At 40.8% G+C, this 16,810-nt stretch overlaps 1 protein-coding gene across 3 annotated transcripts in view; it reads right to left on the bottom strand.

Annotated features, from left to right (window-relative positions):
• The window catches only part of Osbpl3 (oxysterol binding protein like 3), a 175,474-nt gene that overhangs the window by 22,718 nt on the left and 135,946 nt on the right, over positions 1-16,810 (bottom strand). For all 3 annotated transcript variants that reach the window (XM_004626473.3, XM_004626472.3, XM_023709925.1), the window contains 3 exons: positions 16,214-16,307; positions 10,992-11,242; positions 7,772-7,909 (listed from right to left, as the gene is read on the bottom strand). In XM_004626473.3, coding sequence (XP_004626530.1) covers positions 7,772-7,909; positions 10,992-11,242; positions 16,214-16,307 — 483 coding nt within the window. The remainder of the gene's footprint in view (positions 1-7,771; positions 7,910-10,991; positions 11,243-16,213; positions 16,308-16,810) is intronic.

The following is a 16,810-nucleotide window of genomic DNA, read 5'->3' on the forward strand; positions in this document are numbered from 1 at the left end:
TCAAATACAAACATCAAAGCAAGATAAGGTACATTAAAACTATGCTATCTGCCCAGAAATAAATAAAACTAAAATAAGTACTGTCCATGTGAATTACAGAAGAAGCCTTTCTATACTTTAAGTCTATACATGTTCTAGGAAGCAACTTTGATTTTCTTAAAAAAAGAACTCTGTGCCTGATTAATAAACCAAGGGTGAGTGGAGTGCCTTTACATGGGTCCAAAAGATGTTTTCTGATGAACAAATTTCAATATTCAAACACCAGTTTCTACTCAGGCATGGTGGTGTATGCCTGTAAGCCCAGTGCTCGGGAGGTTGAGCCAGGAGGATCTCTTTGAGTTCGGGACTAGGCTTGGGGCTATAAAAGTGAGAAACTGCATAGTGAGACCCTGTCTCAAAAGAAAAAAAAAAATTATAGGTACCAGTTTCTTTGCTTATTTCCTTATTTCCTATCAGAGAGGCTTTAGCGAATGGTTTATTTGCTTTTCAAAAGTTTATAAAGCTTTCTAGTGATGCCTGGTTTTTTTTATTTCCTTATAACAGGTATTTATTTACTCAGTAGACATTGCCACGTTGTCTGCACCAGGCTACTCTAGCGTCAGGGAACGCAGGAGAGCTTCTGTTGTCCCCCAGATCTGGGTCCTGGGGCTGGGGATTTGGTTCAGAGGTAGAATGCTTGTCTAGCAAGCTGGAAGCCCTGGGTTTGGTCCTCGGCACCAAAAACAAAAAATAAACCTCCCCTAAAAACAATTCAACCAAAAAAATACAGTAAAATAAAAAAAGACCAAAAGCAAACAAGGCAACTAGATCTGGGTCCTAACGGTACAGTTAGCTGCTGGCTGTGTGATGGTAGGCGTATTTCTTAATTCCTCTCAGCCTCAGTTTCCTCAGCTATAAAGTAGAACTAATACTACTAACAGGACTAACAGAAATGGACAATATATGTAAAACAGATTCAGGAACATAACCATGACGTGAATGAAGCACTAAATTTTAATTTTTTAAATGAGTGCATTTTCACTTGGTTCATATGATGGCCTATGCCTTTATTAGCCTAATGTTACAAATTAAGAAATAGAAGTTTGCCCAGCAAAGCCCTTGCCCAGCGCTGCACTGTTAATGAACGACTGAGGCAGCACTTGGTTCTAGATGTTCCAGAGACTTTTCCTTGGCTGCTCTCGGAGCTGGGCTCTTATCCCCAAAGCCAGGGTACATCAAAAGGTCTCTTTTCATGAACATGTGACTCTTTTGAATATGAGCTTTCCAACCTTACAAGGCTCCTTTTTTTCTTTTGTAAAAATTAGGTCCAACAATCTCTCTTGGCTGCAAAATACTAATATCTGCTCTCAATGTCTTCTTCAAATCTTAGCATCAAAGATGACATTAGATGCCAGCTGACTTGAAAAAGTAATTTCAAGGCTTAGATTACTTTGAATGCCCACAGAAAGGGAAAATTCGGGGATTGGAGAGATAGCTCAGTGGCATAAGCACCTGCCTCACATGCGTAAGGGCCAGAGTTCAATCCCAAGTACCACAAAAAAAAAAAAAAAAAAAAAAAAAAAAAAAGAAAAGCAAAGAAAAAAGAAAGGGATAATTCACCATTAATCACTTAATCTTAGACAGTCTTTATATAGGAATAAAAAATAATGAACAAAATCTAATGTGTCTGTTACTGTAGGACTTAATTAGGTATCTATTCTTACTACATTTTAACTCAGGCAAAAAAAGGGTGGCAGGTACATTTACATCAGAACCAATCCAGCCCAGTGGAGACACTGTCCGTTGTATTACTGGTAAATGCAATTTAGACTGTTTTGCAGCATTCATTTCCATCACTTTCTCTGCAAAGAATGGATAAGGATTTTACTGCATATCAAATAAGAGTTCTTAAACATTCAGGTACTATATGGTTTTCATTATGCAATTATTTATATGGTAAAACATATATCAATCTGTCTATAAGCCCTAGTACAGATCCTTGGCAGTTAAGAATTCCTGTAATCTAATTTTTTTGTATATATGAGGACTTTCTTTACCCTGCCCCAATAATCTCTAATTTATACTTGAATGTATCTTACATAAGAGGTAGGTGATGTGGAAAGGAGCAGCAGATGTAGAAAAGGTATATTTTTCAATATTGGTGTACTTTGTAAATTTTATTTTTCAGAGGCAGAAAGACATCCGTAAGCAATCCCTTCTCTCTGCAACTTCCCAGAGATGTAGCAATGCAACCTAGTGCCTGACCCCTACAGCAGCACAGAGCAGCTTGTGGAAGGGAAAACCTGTGCCAGGTAAAAAATCACTGAGAAGGCCACCGAGTGGCCACTCTACATGTGAACACTTAATTACTAGTATGTGTAGGCACTGCCCTGGTCACTGTGGACACAATGTAAAGCACAAAAACTTTACCCTTTATAGAATTTATATTTTAGCACAGAAGTGGTGACAGTCACAACACAGAGATCACCATAGGGAGAAGGATGGGCAGTCCTGGGTTCTTGGCTGGGTACTCATTAAAAGTGCAAATTACATATTTTCTTTTGGGCCTGTCAAGGACTTAAAAGCCATTTTTACTAAAAAAAAAAAAACAAAACAAAAAAAAACAAACAAACAAAAAACAAAAACAAAAACAAAAAAACATGACTTTTCAGCTGGGCCTACAAATGCCTAATACTACGTAAAAGTAAAAGAAAGCTTCCCCTTCATTTTGTAGCCTTTGTTGCTGCAAAATTTTGTATCAAATCCTTTCCTTTCATAACTCCATACACGGGTATGTTAATCATTCAGGGAAAGTCCGTTTAAAGGTTGATGTGACAAAGTGATCAGATCTCAATCTTGACCAATGATTTCAGTCAGCTCCTTTCAAGACTGGAGATTTACAGGGACCACAGGTCTCTAGATAGTGTCCTGAATCTATGATCATCTGGATTCTGGGAAGGGCAGAGCTCCACATGACTAAACCCAATGCAAGGAGAGAGAACCACCTCCCGGGAATGGAACAGTCCCTCAACCATGAGGATTCCAGAGCTAGGAAAGAACCGAGATAGCGATCAGTAGATCCCAGCCCAGCGGCCGAGCCTTGAAAGCTGGCCACCAGCCCCTGTGGGTAGGTCAGTCTGATCTCCTTTCTCAGAGTGTGCCCTTTCCAGCTGTTCAAGATGGAGTTCTCTGCTAGTGTTCTTATGTTCCTTTGTTAAGGATCAGTCTGCTCTTTGTCAGCTATTGAGAAAATTCACTATTTTCTCTTTTCTAATTAAAGCTTTTTCCTATAAATGTGTGCTTTAATTTCCATCATTACTAAAAGCAAAGGACCCTCACTAGGCAGCAACAGTGAGATAAACATAAATAAGTACCTGGCTTGTCAGTAGAGTAGTGCTCGAAAGGTAAAGCAAGGTGTGAGGACCATGCCCAAGGAGCAGACATGCTCTTGTCACTAAGTGCGAGGGCAGGGCCTACAGTGATGGGAATCATGGGGGCTAAAGGAATAAACCACGCAGTCATCTGGGAGTGGTACATGTCAGGCAGAGGACAAGGCCCACACCGAAGACTGGAAATGCCCAGCACGAATCGGAAGAAATGAAGAGGACAGACAGAGCAGCTGCAGCGGGACGGGGAAGGTATGGTGTCTGGGCTGGGCTTGGAAGGGCTCTGTGGCTCAGGACTCTGGATTTTATTCCATGTGACTTGAGACGTCGTGGAAGGGCACAGAGAAGACGTTGCTTCGGTTTCAACTACTCTGGTTGCAGGGAAAGAAGTGGTTGTGGAAATAAGAGACCAGCTAGTGAGTCTAGGACAACAGTCTCTGTCACCAATTCCCATGGCTTGGGCCAGGCGGTGAGCAGTAGTGGAAGCAGTGAAATGGAAAGAAGGCTTCAAAGGGAGACCGTGGACTTGCTGGTGCATCGGATGTGGACTGTAGCACAAAGGATTACGGGTGAAGCCAAGGAAACCACTGCTGTGGGCGAGGATGAGTCGGCAAAGTCCAAAGTTTATCACTTACGAGGCTATCACTTCATCATGGCTTCTCGAGAAACAAAAACAAGAATGTTTTAAGTGATGAGTTAACCTAGAAATTTAGGAAACCACAGAGGAAGGGCTTCTTTACCTTATATTGAAATTACTGCTAGTTTTATTTGGACAGCATGAATTTCCTCTTTATAGTGTCTTTAAAGGTGATGCAACTTTGATCCGCAATAAATAACTATGCTGGAGATAAAAGAACTATGCAGAGAGTGATGTAAGTGGTCAAGGAGAGAGCTGATAAGAGTGACATTTAGAAATTTGTGCAAGAATGTATGTTCAGTTTTCCAAATGAGCAGCAAAAAAGCAGGGCATGCTGAGCCCATGCAGCAACAAAGGAAAAAAAGACCACTTGAACCTCTTACGCTTCAGAAACTTCAATGAATTTTTAGTAACTTTCACTAAATGCATTCAATGCCTGTCAACCATATACAGCAAGGCAGGTAAATGGTTAAAATTACCTGAACAAGCCTCTGACAACTCCAGTTTCATGTACTGCGCACAGCAAAAGCTGCTGTTAGGTGGCGGCCTGTTTACATCTGCTTACAACCCACACCTTTTCAAAGGTACAAAGAAAGCAGCAAAGCTGACTTTCAGGAGTTCTGGCCCATGTGCTCACTTCCTCCACAGAGCGCAAAGCTAGCGTGCTAGCTCTGCCAGCCAGAGGGCAGCAAGGAGGGAGGCCAGGGAGGACACTGAGTGGCTGACAGTGACAGCAAGGGAAGAAAGAAAGGCCCCTCTCTCCACACTGCCCCTTTCCTCCGCTTACTTACAGAGCCAAGGCTGTGTCATTTCTTGGCGCACAGGACACCCTTGAGCAGGTAGGGTAGCAACAGGTTAGAACAAAGGACAGGAATGTTTATGCTTTCTTCCTGGCACACCTCTCATTCACAAAGGGCCATCCAGCCCACAGTGCGAGTTGAGAGCAAGGCCTCTGGCAGTGTGGAGGATGAAAGGATCAAGTGACAATAACAGGCAAAATTCCTTCCTCTGAAGAGCACACAGAAAGGCCATTTTATATCCACACCCTGCAACTCTGGGTAGCTCTGAGTACAGTGACTAGATTTGCACAAGAGACCCTAAGAAGGTGAGGGAGAAAGAACACAGGTTTGGGCTGGGGAGACTAATCCTGGAGGCCTGGGTTTCCTTGCTTACAGGCCTGGGTTTTCTCAAATGTCCCTACACAGGGCAATTTTAAGCATCAAATAGGATCATGTATTTGTCTGAAAGCATAGAATAGTCTACAAACATAGTACTTAACTATGAATAGGAAAATTTGAATAAGGAATATTTTCTGTGATTTCTGACCACAAGTAGCTTTGATACTGTGTTTTCAGGCTTTTTGGATGAGAATCAACATAGAGAAACAAACTTCTGTGTCGCCAACCTCTCTGTAGCAGCAACTACTTCATGTCCTAGGACACTTACCACCTCCAACATCCACATAACTTCAAACTGAGTGACACAGTCCTGGGCCAGGAAGAGAGGGCTGGCACTCACAGGACTTTGTTGTTTAGACAACCCAGCAGCAAGGGCCACTTCCCAGCTTAGAGATAAGATTTTAACGAATGTCTTTCTTAGGATAGAATTCTATGAACAATATTAATCTGGGGCCCTCCTGCATTTATTCCACTAGTCCTTCAGAAGCTGGTAGCCTTAGCTCCCTCCCTGCTTTCCTCCGTTCCTTTTGCTCTTTTCTTTTACTTGCCATACTAGGGATTGAACCTAGAGTCCCTGCAATGAGCTACATCCCCAGCCCCTGTCTTATTTTTTGGGGCAGGGTCTTGTCAGGTTGTTGAGCTGCCCAGACGGGGCTCACACTTGTGCTCCCCCGCCTCACCCTCCCACAGTGCTGGGATTACAGGCATGGCCACCATGCCCAGCACTACTCTTCCTTTGTGGTGGTGCATCCTACCCTGATTGTCTGCTATAGTTTGGGGCTATTTTGGGGCCCTTTTTTCCCCCCTCTCACAAGAGTGAGTATAATACCATGGTAACAAAATTACATTTTCTTTCCGTTTTTGGTTCAGTATTTAAATAGCCCAGTTGAATCTGAATCACACAGATTATCTTATCCCCTTAACTACTGATTTAACTCCTCACCTCCCTAGTACAAGTCAGTATCAGTTTCTTTTTTTAAATTTTATTTTTATTTTATTTTATTTTTTTAGTATCAGTTTCTTATTTAGCTCCTAACTGAGAAGCTACTGGCAATATGTTTTGAGATGATTGATAGCCACCTCTCTTGGAGTTCAGACAACCGCTCATCATTTACACCTAAGTCTCTCAGTCAAACCACCCCTTTCTTCTGATTCTCGTGAGGATCATTGAGAAAGAGGGTAGCAGGACAGCTGGAAGGTTAAGAGTATTTTGGCAATCTATCGTCCCTCTTTTTCCCCTAAGAATTAGAAGGGGAGAAACATAGTTGATCAATGATTTTTAGCGGCCCTTAGGTGACCCTTTGGGATAAACTGAAGGTAATTGTGCTAAGTAAGATGAGGAAAAATTATTTCTTCGTTTCTGAATGTGCGCATGACAACTGCAATCATTCCTCCTCCCAGACACCTTCAGCATCCCCAGTATTCCACTACTGTACACCATGCTGACATGTTCAACCCGGTCTCAGGTCTCATTTAATCATCACAAAGGCACAGAAAGCACATACATCATTGTCATCCCCATGTTACAGAGGAAACTACAGCACAGAGGAACTAAGCGACTTGCCCCGGGGCATGCAGCTATTAAGAGATACAGCTAAGATCAAACACAGGTTGCTTAACTCCTGAACATTATCCTATGCTTGTTCTTAAGTGGAAAGAGGCTCCAGCCCCGTTTGTATGAAGTGTGTGTCCACACACGCAGTGACGATGGGGACCCTTGCCTAGTTCCCTAGCCTTCCACCTACCTCACCATCTTGGGGAGCCCAGAACAGTGCTGCCCACATGGGTTACATTCAGCAAAGAACTTGTTGACTGAATGAATACATAGATGAATGAATAAATGCACAAAACTGAGAAGCACACATTGACATGGTGCTGCCCATTCGGAGGAGCAGTCAGGCTCTGGGATGCCCGTGTGAACAGTTAGGAGGTTTCCAATCTGAGTGACAAGTGAGACAAACACTCCATGGTTGGAAAATTCTTTTTGCTAATGCATTTACAGAGGACACCGTTAGTGCATGCAGCCCAGTGAGTCTCAGAGTTGTTTGCCACTTTGTGATCATAGGTAGTGGCTGGGCTTCAGTGGAAGGTGATGGGTCTGTGCCTATGAAGTAGCCCACAGGGTCATTATGGTGGTGAGTTAGCACACGCAGGTCCCAGGAGCAAGGATGGGTGGTTCCTTGACTGACTTCTGTCTTCTTCCCCTAGTTTAACCATGAACTTCCCTTTTTGTTTTTCCCTTGCGCCAAGCCTTCCCCAATTAGCACCTGACACTGTGTCCCCCAAGCAAACTCCATGCCCATCCCAGCCTGCCTCCTTCCTTCCCCAGAGGCTTGCATCTCTTCTACAGTCCTCCTGTGCTGAGCAATAAAGGATTTTTTTTTTTTTTTACTTTTCTATTGCTTCTTTTTCTCACCAAAGGAAGGAACTTTGCAGAAGGGAAATGGGTTTATATTGTTATAGTTTTATGTTTCGAAGCACTGCAATGATCTCAGTTGCTCTGAAGCCAGTGAAAAGGAGAAAGTATTTTAGAAGCACATTTCAAGGCAGGCATGAGAACCCTCCCTAAAAATAAAGTGATACAAACGTACCTGTTCTGAAAAAAAGTGGAAGCCCTTGTCCTCTCGAACACACTCGTACGTTTCTCCGAGCACCGGATTAAATGGCTTGCTCCCAGCTCTATAGTAGCTGGACGCATATGCGGATATGGCAAAGGCTGCCATGTACACCTGAGGTGGGAAAGACAAGAACTTGGTTACTTCTGGGCCACCAAGAAATCTGTTTTTCACAAAGAAATGAGAAAACCCTCCATTTCTCTCTTTATGCCTTACTGTAGGGAGCCAAAGATGTAGCTCGAGTTTAAAGATAACTGAATCAATGTTGGTTTAAAGGTGTAGGTTTACATATCATTCATCTTGGCCTAGAAACAAGTGAAACATTTTAGAAGTGCCTACTTATTCTGATGCTTAGAGGCTGAGCTGCACTTCAGATGATGACATTTATGAAACGGACTGTCCTGCTGAGTCAGTAAAGGCCTGACGTTAACTGGGAACTCTGTTCATGGGTTCAGGGACGAGTGGGGAAAAGTAGAAAAAGAAGCCAAACTTCCCCTGCAGGAATTCAGGAATAAGTCTGGTTATTCACAATTTTAATATTGTTGAACCCTGAGAACTCATTTTAACCACAGAAAATCTATGAGTATCATTTCCTAAATTTTGGCAACAACCACAGTATACAGTGGCATTAAAGTTCTGTTTTCCTGGAAGAAAACAGAAACATTAAAATCAAAAAAAAGGAGGGCAATGTATATGTGTGTTATGGTTTGTGTCTAGTTGTCTCCCCAAAGCCTCATGCAGTCATGGGGTGAGGACTTCTAGAGTTTGTGTTAATTCATGATCCACTGGGATTATGTGTGATCCAAGGCTGGGATTATGGGTCTTAGTACTGCTGGGATTACCCATAGGTGGGTAAATACTGGGAAGTACCCATAGGTGTGAGTACTTCCCCTACCCTGGGGCAGGCAATTTGCATTACAATGTAAGGTGGGAAGAGAAGCTAGCTGCTTGAGCTGCTGCTACCCATCCTTTGCGCTCTTGCTCTTTGCCACCACCATGAAAGGTTGCTTTCTGCTATGTGCTGCTCTGCGTTGGACCCAGATGAGTATGGACTGAAACCTCCAGTAACTGTGAGCTAAATAAACCTTTCCTTCCTTCATTTTGAGCGTCGGGTATTTGTCCCAGCAACAGGAGAAGAGTAACTAAGACAATGTAACTATGAAATGCACAAAATCCTGGAATTCCTAGATTTTTATCAGTTTTTCCTTCATCCATCAAAGAAGCACATTGTCTTTTCTTGGTTTTGTTCTGTTTTGTTTTGTGTTTTCCTTGGCTGGAAAGGAAAACCTGGGTCATAATAGCAAAATTCCCTTTCTAATGTTAAGTGGTAATGATCTCAACATTTCTTCTTCCCAGTATGCTTTTCTATACTGAAGAAAAGCCAAGTGCCTTTCATAAATGTTCACTAGCCACACAACTTTCCTTATTAAACTTCTGCAAAACGTTTGGGTGTTCTCTATAGTGGGTCACCTTGCTGCCTTCCACTACAGATTGCTCCAGAGCTCCTGGATCATTTATAAAAATCAATTCATGGAGGGGATATAGCTTGATGGTAGAGTGCTTATTTAGCACATGTAAGGTCCTGGGTTCTATCCCCAGCACCAGGCATGGAGAGGGAGAAAAAGCATATATATATTCTATATATCTCAGTTCACTATGCTCATGTGGGTCCCATCTGTGACTACCTGTGTTCTTGAGACCCAGGTTTCTATTCTTTTCTTCTTCAAATTTGTGGCATCAGAAACAATGTGGTCATATTGTATAGAGCACTGAGTAGCCATTGGTCACCAAGAACTAGTGCCATCCAATCTACAGGAGGAGACCTCGGGGGAAGGCAAAATGAAGCACCTCCTTGTAGGCTGGCAACACAACAGAAAGTCTCCACAGGGGAATCTGGAGTCCCTCAGAACAGAAAGGAAACCTGGGATGTGGCTCTGTGCAGCAGTTGTGCTGGAGAGGTGAAGCCTTTCCTCAAACTTCTGCTCAAGGTCAAGTACACAAATCAATCAGCAGAATATCCTAAGGGTCTCTAAATTCCCGTAAGACTCAACCATCGTTAAGAATACTCTCGTCAAAGCAACTCATTTTCTTTAAAGAAAAAAAAAAAGCTATCCACACTTCCTTTAAAAGTTATTTGCCTCCGTTTTTATAGCAGATATTCTCTGGAGGAAAGTAACAAAGATTTGAAACACAAACACACACGCTTTTTTTTTTTTTTTTCCTCTCCTGTCCTTATTATCATTAGCATCAAGGAAAAAAGAAAGTCTATTTGATGGGGGAGGCGCACAGCAAAAGGAATATGGATGAATGCCTTTTTTTGGCCTTAGATTTCCCTTTAATCTTCAATCACTGAAGTAATAAGATGTTTTCATGAGGGCTAAACCTGCTGGGCGCACTGAATTTAGAAAAGACAGAATCATCTACAGTGGGAAGGTGCCAGGATGCTAGATCTGAGCAGGGGGAGGGGACCTGTGCTCCACTTCCAACTTAGCCAGGAATAAATGCAGAGTCTGCATTTGGGGACACTGAAGTCCTAGCAACCCATCCAGTCACATATGGGATGCCAAAAGAACAGCTTTCAGAATAATATTTTTCAATAGTTTCAAGAAAAAGGGCTTTTAAGAGTCTATAAAATATGAATGAGGAAAACTAGGGAATCTTTCTGATGTAAAATCTTCTTCTATGAACAATACTTTCTGAAAACCTGTGAAATGATGGGACAGTTTCATAAATAAACATAAACATTCTGAAGGGACACTTACTCTGAATGAGAAAAACAGCTCAAGAAAGTAAGTTCTGTCCACTCAGGGTAGTAAAAATAAACATGCTGAGAGCCCTAAAGCTACGTTTTCTAGGCAAGCCTGTTAGAACCATCAGACAGAAGGTTCTGGAGAGGGAAGCACAAAACCACAGGAAGAGCCACCTCCTGCACTGCTGGCATAGGCGCAGACCCCAAGGAGGTGAGCGCGCAGCCACCAGGCACAGCCACGTGGCTCAGAGAGGAGCCTCTCCAAGGAGCAGCCGAAGCTTAAAGCAGATAGCAAGACAGGAGCTCTAACCAGCGAGGCTCTGAGGGGCCAGGATAGGGCTCAGGACAGGGGACAGCCGGAGAGCAAGGCCGTCGGCTGGGGCTGGGGAGACGGCTCAGTAGAATAAGCACTTGCCAGGCAAGGCCGCAGGCAGGCTGAGTGCTCACCATCCTTTCCAGGGGGCTAGGGATCTGCGCAGCCTTGTCCAGCAGCTCGCTGTACTCCAGCTCCTCACAGAGCCTCTGCAGGGTGTTCAGGGGCTCATTCAGCTCCACGGGCATGGCCACCTTGGACAGGTCCTTCCCAATGTTGTTGCGCAAGATGTTCCACAGGCTGATGTTGCTGGTGTTAGGACCTGGCGCTGGTAGGCATGTCCTTCTCTCGGACCTCACTCTCCCACCATGCTCGAGAACAGGTCCTGAGAGACAAAGACTTGGCTGTTTCTACCAATCTTTTCATTATATTCTGTTACTTACGTAAAAACTTTGTATTAAACCTTACTTGGAAAGTCCTGATTTTACTATTGAAACCCATTTACTCAGAGTGTGACTGAAAGCCAGAAAATAAGGAAAAGAATTCTGGGCAATTAAATATCAAAAATTAAAGCATAGCATGAAGCTCAGTAGTAAAGCTATGCATAGGCTATGTAAGGTCATAGTTTTAATCCTTAGCACCACAAAACAAGTAAAAAAATTCCCAAACTGCACACATTAAAATTCATGAAATTTACTCATAGGGAGGCTCTCGAGTTACTTTTTTTTTTAATTTTAAAGAGAAAAAAAATTCAAAACAAGATAATAAGAGTGTAACAATGGTTAGCACACTGTGTATCATCTTTAAATTACTTAGAATACAAGATATTGACATTTAATTGTCCAAATAGTATTAGCACAAACCTTTCTTTTCAATGAATTAAGAAAAATTAGTACTATAATTATTTTAAATATTTGTTTTTCCCTTCCTTCTTTTCTTTCTTTTTTTTTTCCCCCCAGAACCGGAGATTGAACTCAGGCCCTTGCGCTTGCCAGGGAGGCACTTTTTCTACTGAGCCATCTCCCCGGCCATCCCTTCCTTCTTTTTTCCATTCCTTCATCTCAGTTTCTCTTGCCTTTATGTTCATAAAAGCTAGTTTCTTGTGGCTTATATATACTTACAGTAAAACTAGAAATTGGGTTTCTATACCTATAACAGATGTCAAAAAAATTTTACAAACTTTTTTTAACAAATCACTTCAAATTCTAATAAACAAGTGTGTTTGTCACAGAATAATAATACAAGTCGCAAGAGTCACTCATCATTTTGCCATCTCAAAATAAAACTTGCATTTTGGAATATCTCCACTTAGTGTTTTCTCCATCCCCATAGATTCACAATATACAGATAGTTCCATGTTCAGGTTATTTAGCTAATGGAAGTATTTTTCCACTTTATTTAAAATTTTTCTAAAATATGGTTTTAAATGATTGCAAAAATATTCCACTTATAGATATGCTGTAATTTAGTGAATTGTTTGTCTACTCTTAAACTATTAGATTTTTTCAATATGTTAATTTGAAGCAAACAAAATAAAACCAACAAAAAAATTGGTAATGAATGTTCATGTGCTTAGATATTTTCCTAGGCCCCAGATTATTTTCTTAGCATAAACAAAAGTGGAATTACTATGTCAGAGATTATGAATGCTTTTAAGACTTTTGACTCATATGATCAGAATGCTCTTGATAAAAGGTTGTACCAATATTCTTGTTTATTGGCAATACATGTGAATAGTAACTTTCTGAGGCCTTCCAGGCTTGGCACTATTTGTTTTTCAGTTTTATCAAATTGTTAGGCAGACAATGTTATTATTCTCCTGTTTTAACTTACATTTAAGAAATTTCTAGTATGGTTTGGAATGTGCTCAAGAGTATTTCTTCTTGGCTGACTTGTTTGCTTTCTATGTATGTCTGAAGTCACAATCTTTTGTTTTTATATTTACATTACAATTTAATCTCCATTTGGTCCACAGAGGATTTGGGGGAACAAAACTTTTATATATTTTTTTTCAAATTTTTTTCCTATAATTTTATTGGTAAACAAATAGCAATGAGACAGTTTCAAATCAAATTGGTAGGACAGTTTCAATAATTAACACATTGCATACATTCTTCCCAGTGGTTAACTGCTGTATAAGATGCAGACATGATATCCTATTTACAAACACTGTTAGAACAAATCACTCTATTCATTAAGAGAATGTAACTATATATCTATCCTAACCACTTTGAATACACAGATACAAAATGGACATTCATCTGTATACCTTTTTTTTTTATTAAGTTCCGTTATTTGAATATTATAGGTATGTAAACTCAGCAAAATTTTCTAAAAGAGTCCAGTAGCCCATAATAGTATTGGGTCTTCCGCTTGACTGGCAATGTCAGAAATTGTTGACCTGAGTCCCCTATAGCTCAACATAACAGCATGGCTTTACTTCTTATATTTTGTTTTTATACTTTTCTGATGGATGGTTAAGACCAAGGTAAAGCAGGACCTATGCAACAAGAGTTGTAGCTTTTGGGTCTGATAAGGTCAGTGAAATCCCCTCAGGATTTATTCTGAGATCCTGAGGATTGTAGATCCTTTGTCAGTGTCAGCCATGTGGATGAGTCACAGCCATTGCTTGGCCAATGTGCTCTATATTTTAGATATAAATCTGTCAATCTCTTCCTTTAACTCATGCTCTGAAATTCCTTTCCCATCCAAACTGTTCGTATGATTAAATGACATCTTTTGCCTTGGACCAGTGTATCTTTTTGGTATATCTTTATTTACTAAACATAAATATATAATATTTACTCATTAAAAAAACAATCTCTGTATAAAAAACTGCTTTCATAACAGAAAAATATGAAATTTGGATTAATATTTAAATTTTTTTAAATGCTTAGGAGAAATATCTGACATAAGGAAGTAGCTACAAATGGTAGGAGTTGTAAAAAGCAGCTTTCTAGGGAGTTTCACAGTGTTTTCTTTAAACATATAAATTTAAATTTTGGAATAATGTTACTCTCCATTATACCAATACTACTAGTGTGGATTACACATATTTTGCTTTTCACTCTGTCATGGTCAGTCTAAGCATTTTACATGTACTATCCTCATTTATGCTTTACAACTACCTTTTGAGGCATACACAGTACCACTATCTCCATTTTGGAGATGAAGAGAACGAAGTACAGAAGTAACTTGTCCTAGCACATACAATCAGTGTGTGACACACTTTAGTTAATCAAGGAATTTTCTGAATCCAGACTCTTAGCCACTTATCTTCCCCCAAAGCACCCAGCACAGTGACGGATGCTAACGTGCCCAGTGTTTGTTTGTTTGTTTATTTTTGTTTTGGTAAAAGTAATATTCTAAATATCACATGTTTACTGTAAACTCTAAAAAATTCTAAAAAAGTAATATTCTAAATATCGCATGTCTACTATAAGCTCTAAAAAATTCTAGTTTAACAATACACCAAGAACTTGGTTCTGTCCTATTTCCTTCTCTAGGTAAAACTTATAGGACATAAAGATTATTTCTACATCCATCTCTTCAAAATATTAAGAAGTCAAATATTTCTCAGCCAATGTCATTGCAGAACTGTGGAGCAGCCATTTCTCAGATTCAAACACAGCCATTTCTCAGATTCAAACCCCTGATCCTGCCCCATGTTTGCTTTAACTAAAGCAAAACACAGGTCAGCATACCAGCAAGACAGCTTGGGATAAATTAGAGAGAACCAACCCTAGCTTTGTCATGCTTTTCCTGACTGTTGACAAGGGAGCACAGTGGTGGCCTTGGGTTCTGGCACATGGCCCTCCGCCCAGCTCCAGTGTCTGAGCCCCTCATTCACTCTTTGCTCTCTTTGGCTCCCTCTCTGAGGCCTCCAGGAGGTGGAGGGCTGAAAGCTTTTCTCTTTTCCCCATCTACAGTTGGGAGTGCCACATTAATGTATGTGCTATCTACCAAGGGAGTAAGTGGTGTTTCTTCATTTCTTTTTAATTTGCTCCCTTGTTTTCCTATAAAAACAAGGAACACACGAACTTACTCCTCTATTATTAGCCTTCCACTTTAAACTCACTGGTCCTTAAGCTTTTCCACCAAGGGGCTCATCTCTGCAGAAACATTTCAAGCAGAATGCAGAGCATGACAAGCATCTACTGCTAGCAGGTGCAATGTCTAGAAGGTGCTTACTCAGATGATGGGAAATTTATGTACTTGCCTTTTTTCTATATTGTGGTCCCCAAGAAGAAGCTCTTTAGTGTTTCAACAACAATTCATCATCATAATTCACACATAGTCACTGAGCCGAGAAACAGCAAAGTACTAATGAACATACCCAACGCAGCCCCTGTCCTCCACGCTAATGTGAAAATAGGTGGTGCTTTGAGTAGCACAAACCGTACACTCCAGGGCACCCTGAGCATTAAGACTGAGAACACTGGGTGCTACAAAGACCCATGGAGAGAACTATTCCATTGGGCAGATTCTTTGAAAGGCGTCTTCATAAACAGGTCTCTGAGACTAGCCAAATACTCTAGGTACTCCACAGTTCAAACTAACATTGTAAAATACCTTTCTTAGTCATTGCTTTCCCTCTTGGAATCAAGCAATAATAAAGAGACATCTTAGGATACCTTAAGGGGAGGGAAGGCAGAAGTGTTTTATTCTGAATAATCTGAGGCTGAATTACCATTCAGAACAACCTTTTTATTATATGTGCTGTCAAATTCTTAAATTAGAAAAACCCTTACATACGTAAAAGAGCCATATTTTCATTCTCTTTGCTGAGAGCCCTTTTGTGTGTGTGTGTGTGTGTGTGTGTGTGTGTGTGTGTGTGTGTGTTTTAGAGAAAGGTCTACAGGGTGTTCAGGGTCTCACTACTAGATCAGACTACTAGTGATCCGTCTGATTACGCCTCCCAAGAACTGGGATTATAGGCGCATGCCATCATGCCCAGTCTCAAATGCGCTCTCAGTGCACCCTGGGGGGTGCGGGGCTGGCACGGCAGGCTGGGAGATTGAACCCTTGGCCCCTGAGCCTGCTTGCAGGCACTTTAATCCACTAAGCTATTTGGCTGGCCCACTGAGAACCTTCTTGCTGCCTAAAGGATAGCTGTTATTTTTTGATATGTATATGAAATCTAGCATGTTCTCACTGTATAAAACAAAAAGCTTTACAAGCAGACAAATTAATTTGAATGTATCTATATCACATGGAGGTGCTGTTTCCTCATCTCGACTATAAAATCCTGGAGTTGGGAGAACATGTTCATTTTTCCATGGGATACTTGCTATATATACTTATTAGGAATCTATGAAGATGAATATTTTCAAAGATCAAATAAAGTAAATCTTACCCAAGGTCTGTCTTTCATTATCTAAATCATTACTAAGGTTGTCTAAGGAAAGGTTATCACTTATGTCACTGACATATGAGTCGTCATCAGAAATCTATGGGAAAGCAGAAATAATATAGATTAGAGTAAGAGCAAACAACAGCCCGATTTTCACACATCTCTTATTTTAAATAATCAGATGTACTGAACTCCACTTCATAAAGCAATAGAAAGAATTGCAGGTGCTATTTTTCATAGAGGGACATATATAACTCTGCCTAGACAGTGCTCATGGCAAAACGACTGTTATGTTAAATCCTCATATACTCTTTGTTAGTTCTAACAGAAAAATGGTAAATCAATTCAGGATATTTGTTACCATAAAAATTCTGAATCACATTGCATTTTCAGAATTTACTAGTATTAGAGTAGAGGAGTTACAATTTATCTTTTTAATTTTTTTTTTGTATTTTAGAGAAGGGTCTATGGTATGTTCAGGGTCTCACTACTAGATCAGACTTGTAGTGATCCACCTGTTTACAGCCTCTCAAGCACAGGGATCACACACATGCGCCACCATACCCCAACTTGTTTGCTGGCTCAGCACACCCCAGAGGC

This window comes from Octodon degus, unplaced genomic scaffold, assembly GCF_000260255.1.
Source record: "Octodon degus isolate 3935 unplaced genomic scaffold, OctDeg1.0 scaffold00015, whole genome shotgun sequence".
NCBI lineage: Eukaryota > Metazoa > Chordata > Mammalia > Rodentia > Octodontidae > Octodon > Octodon degus.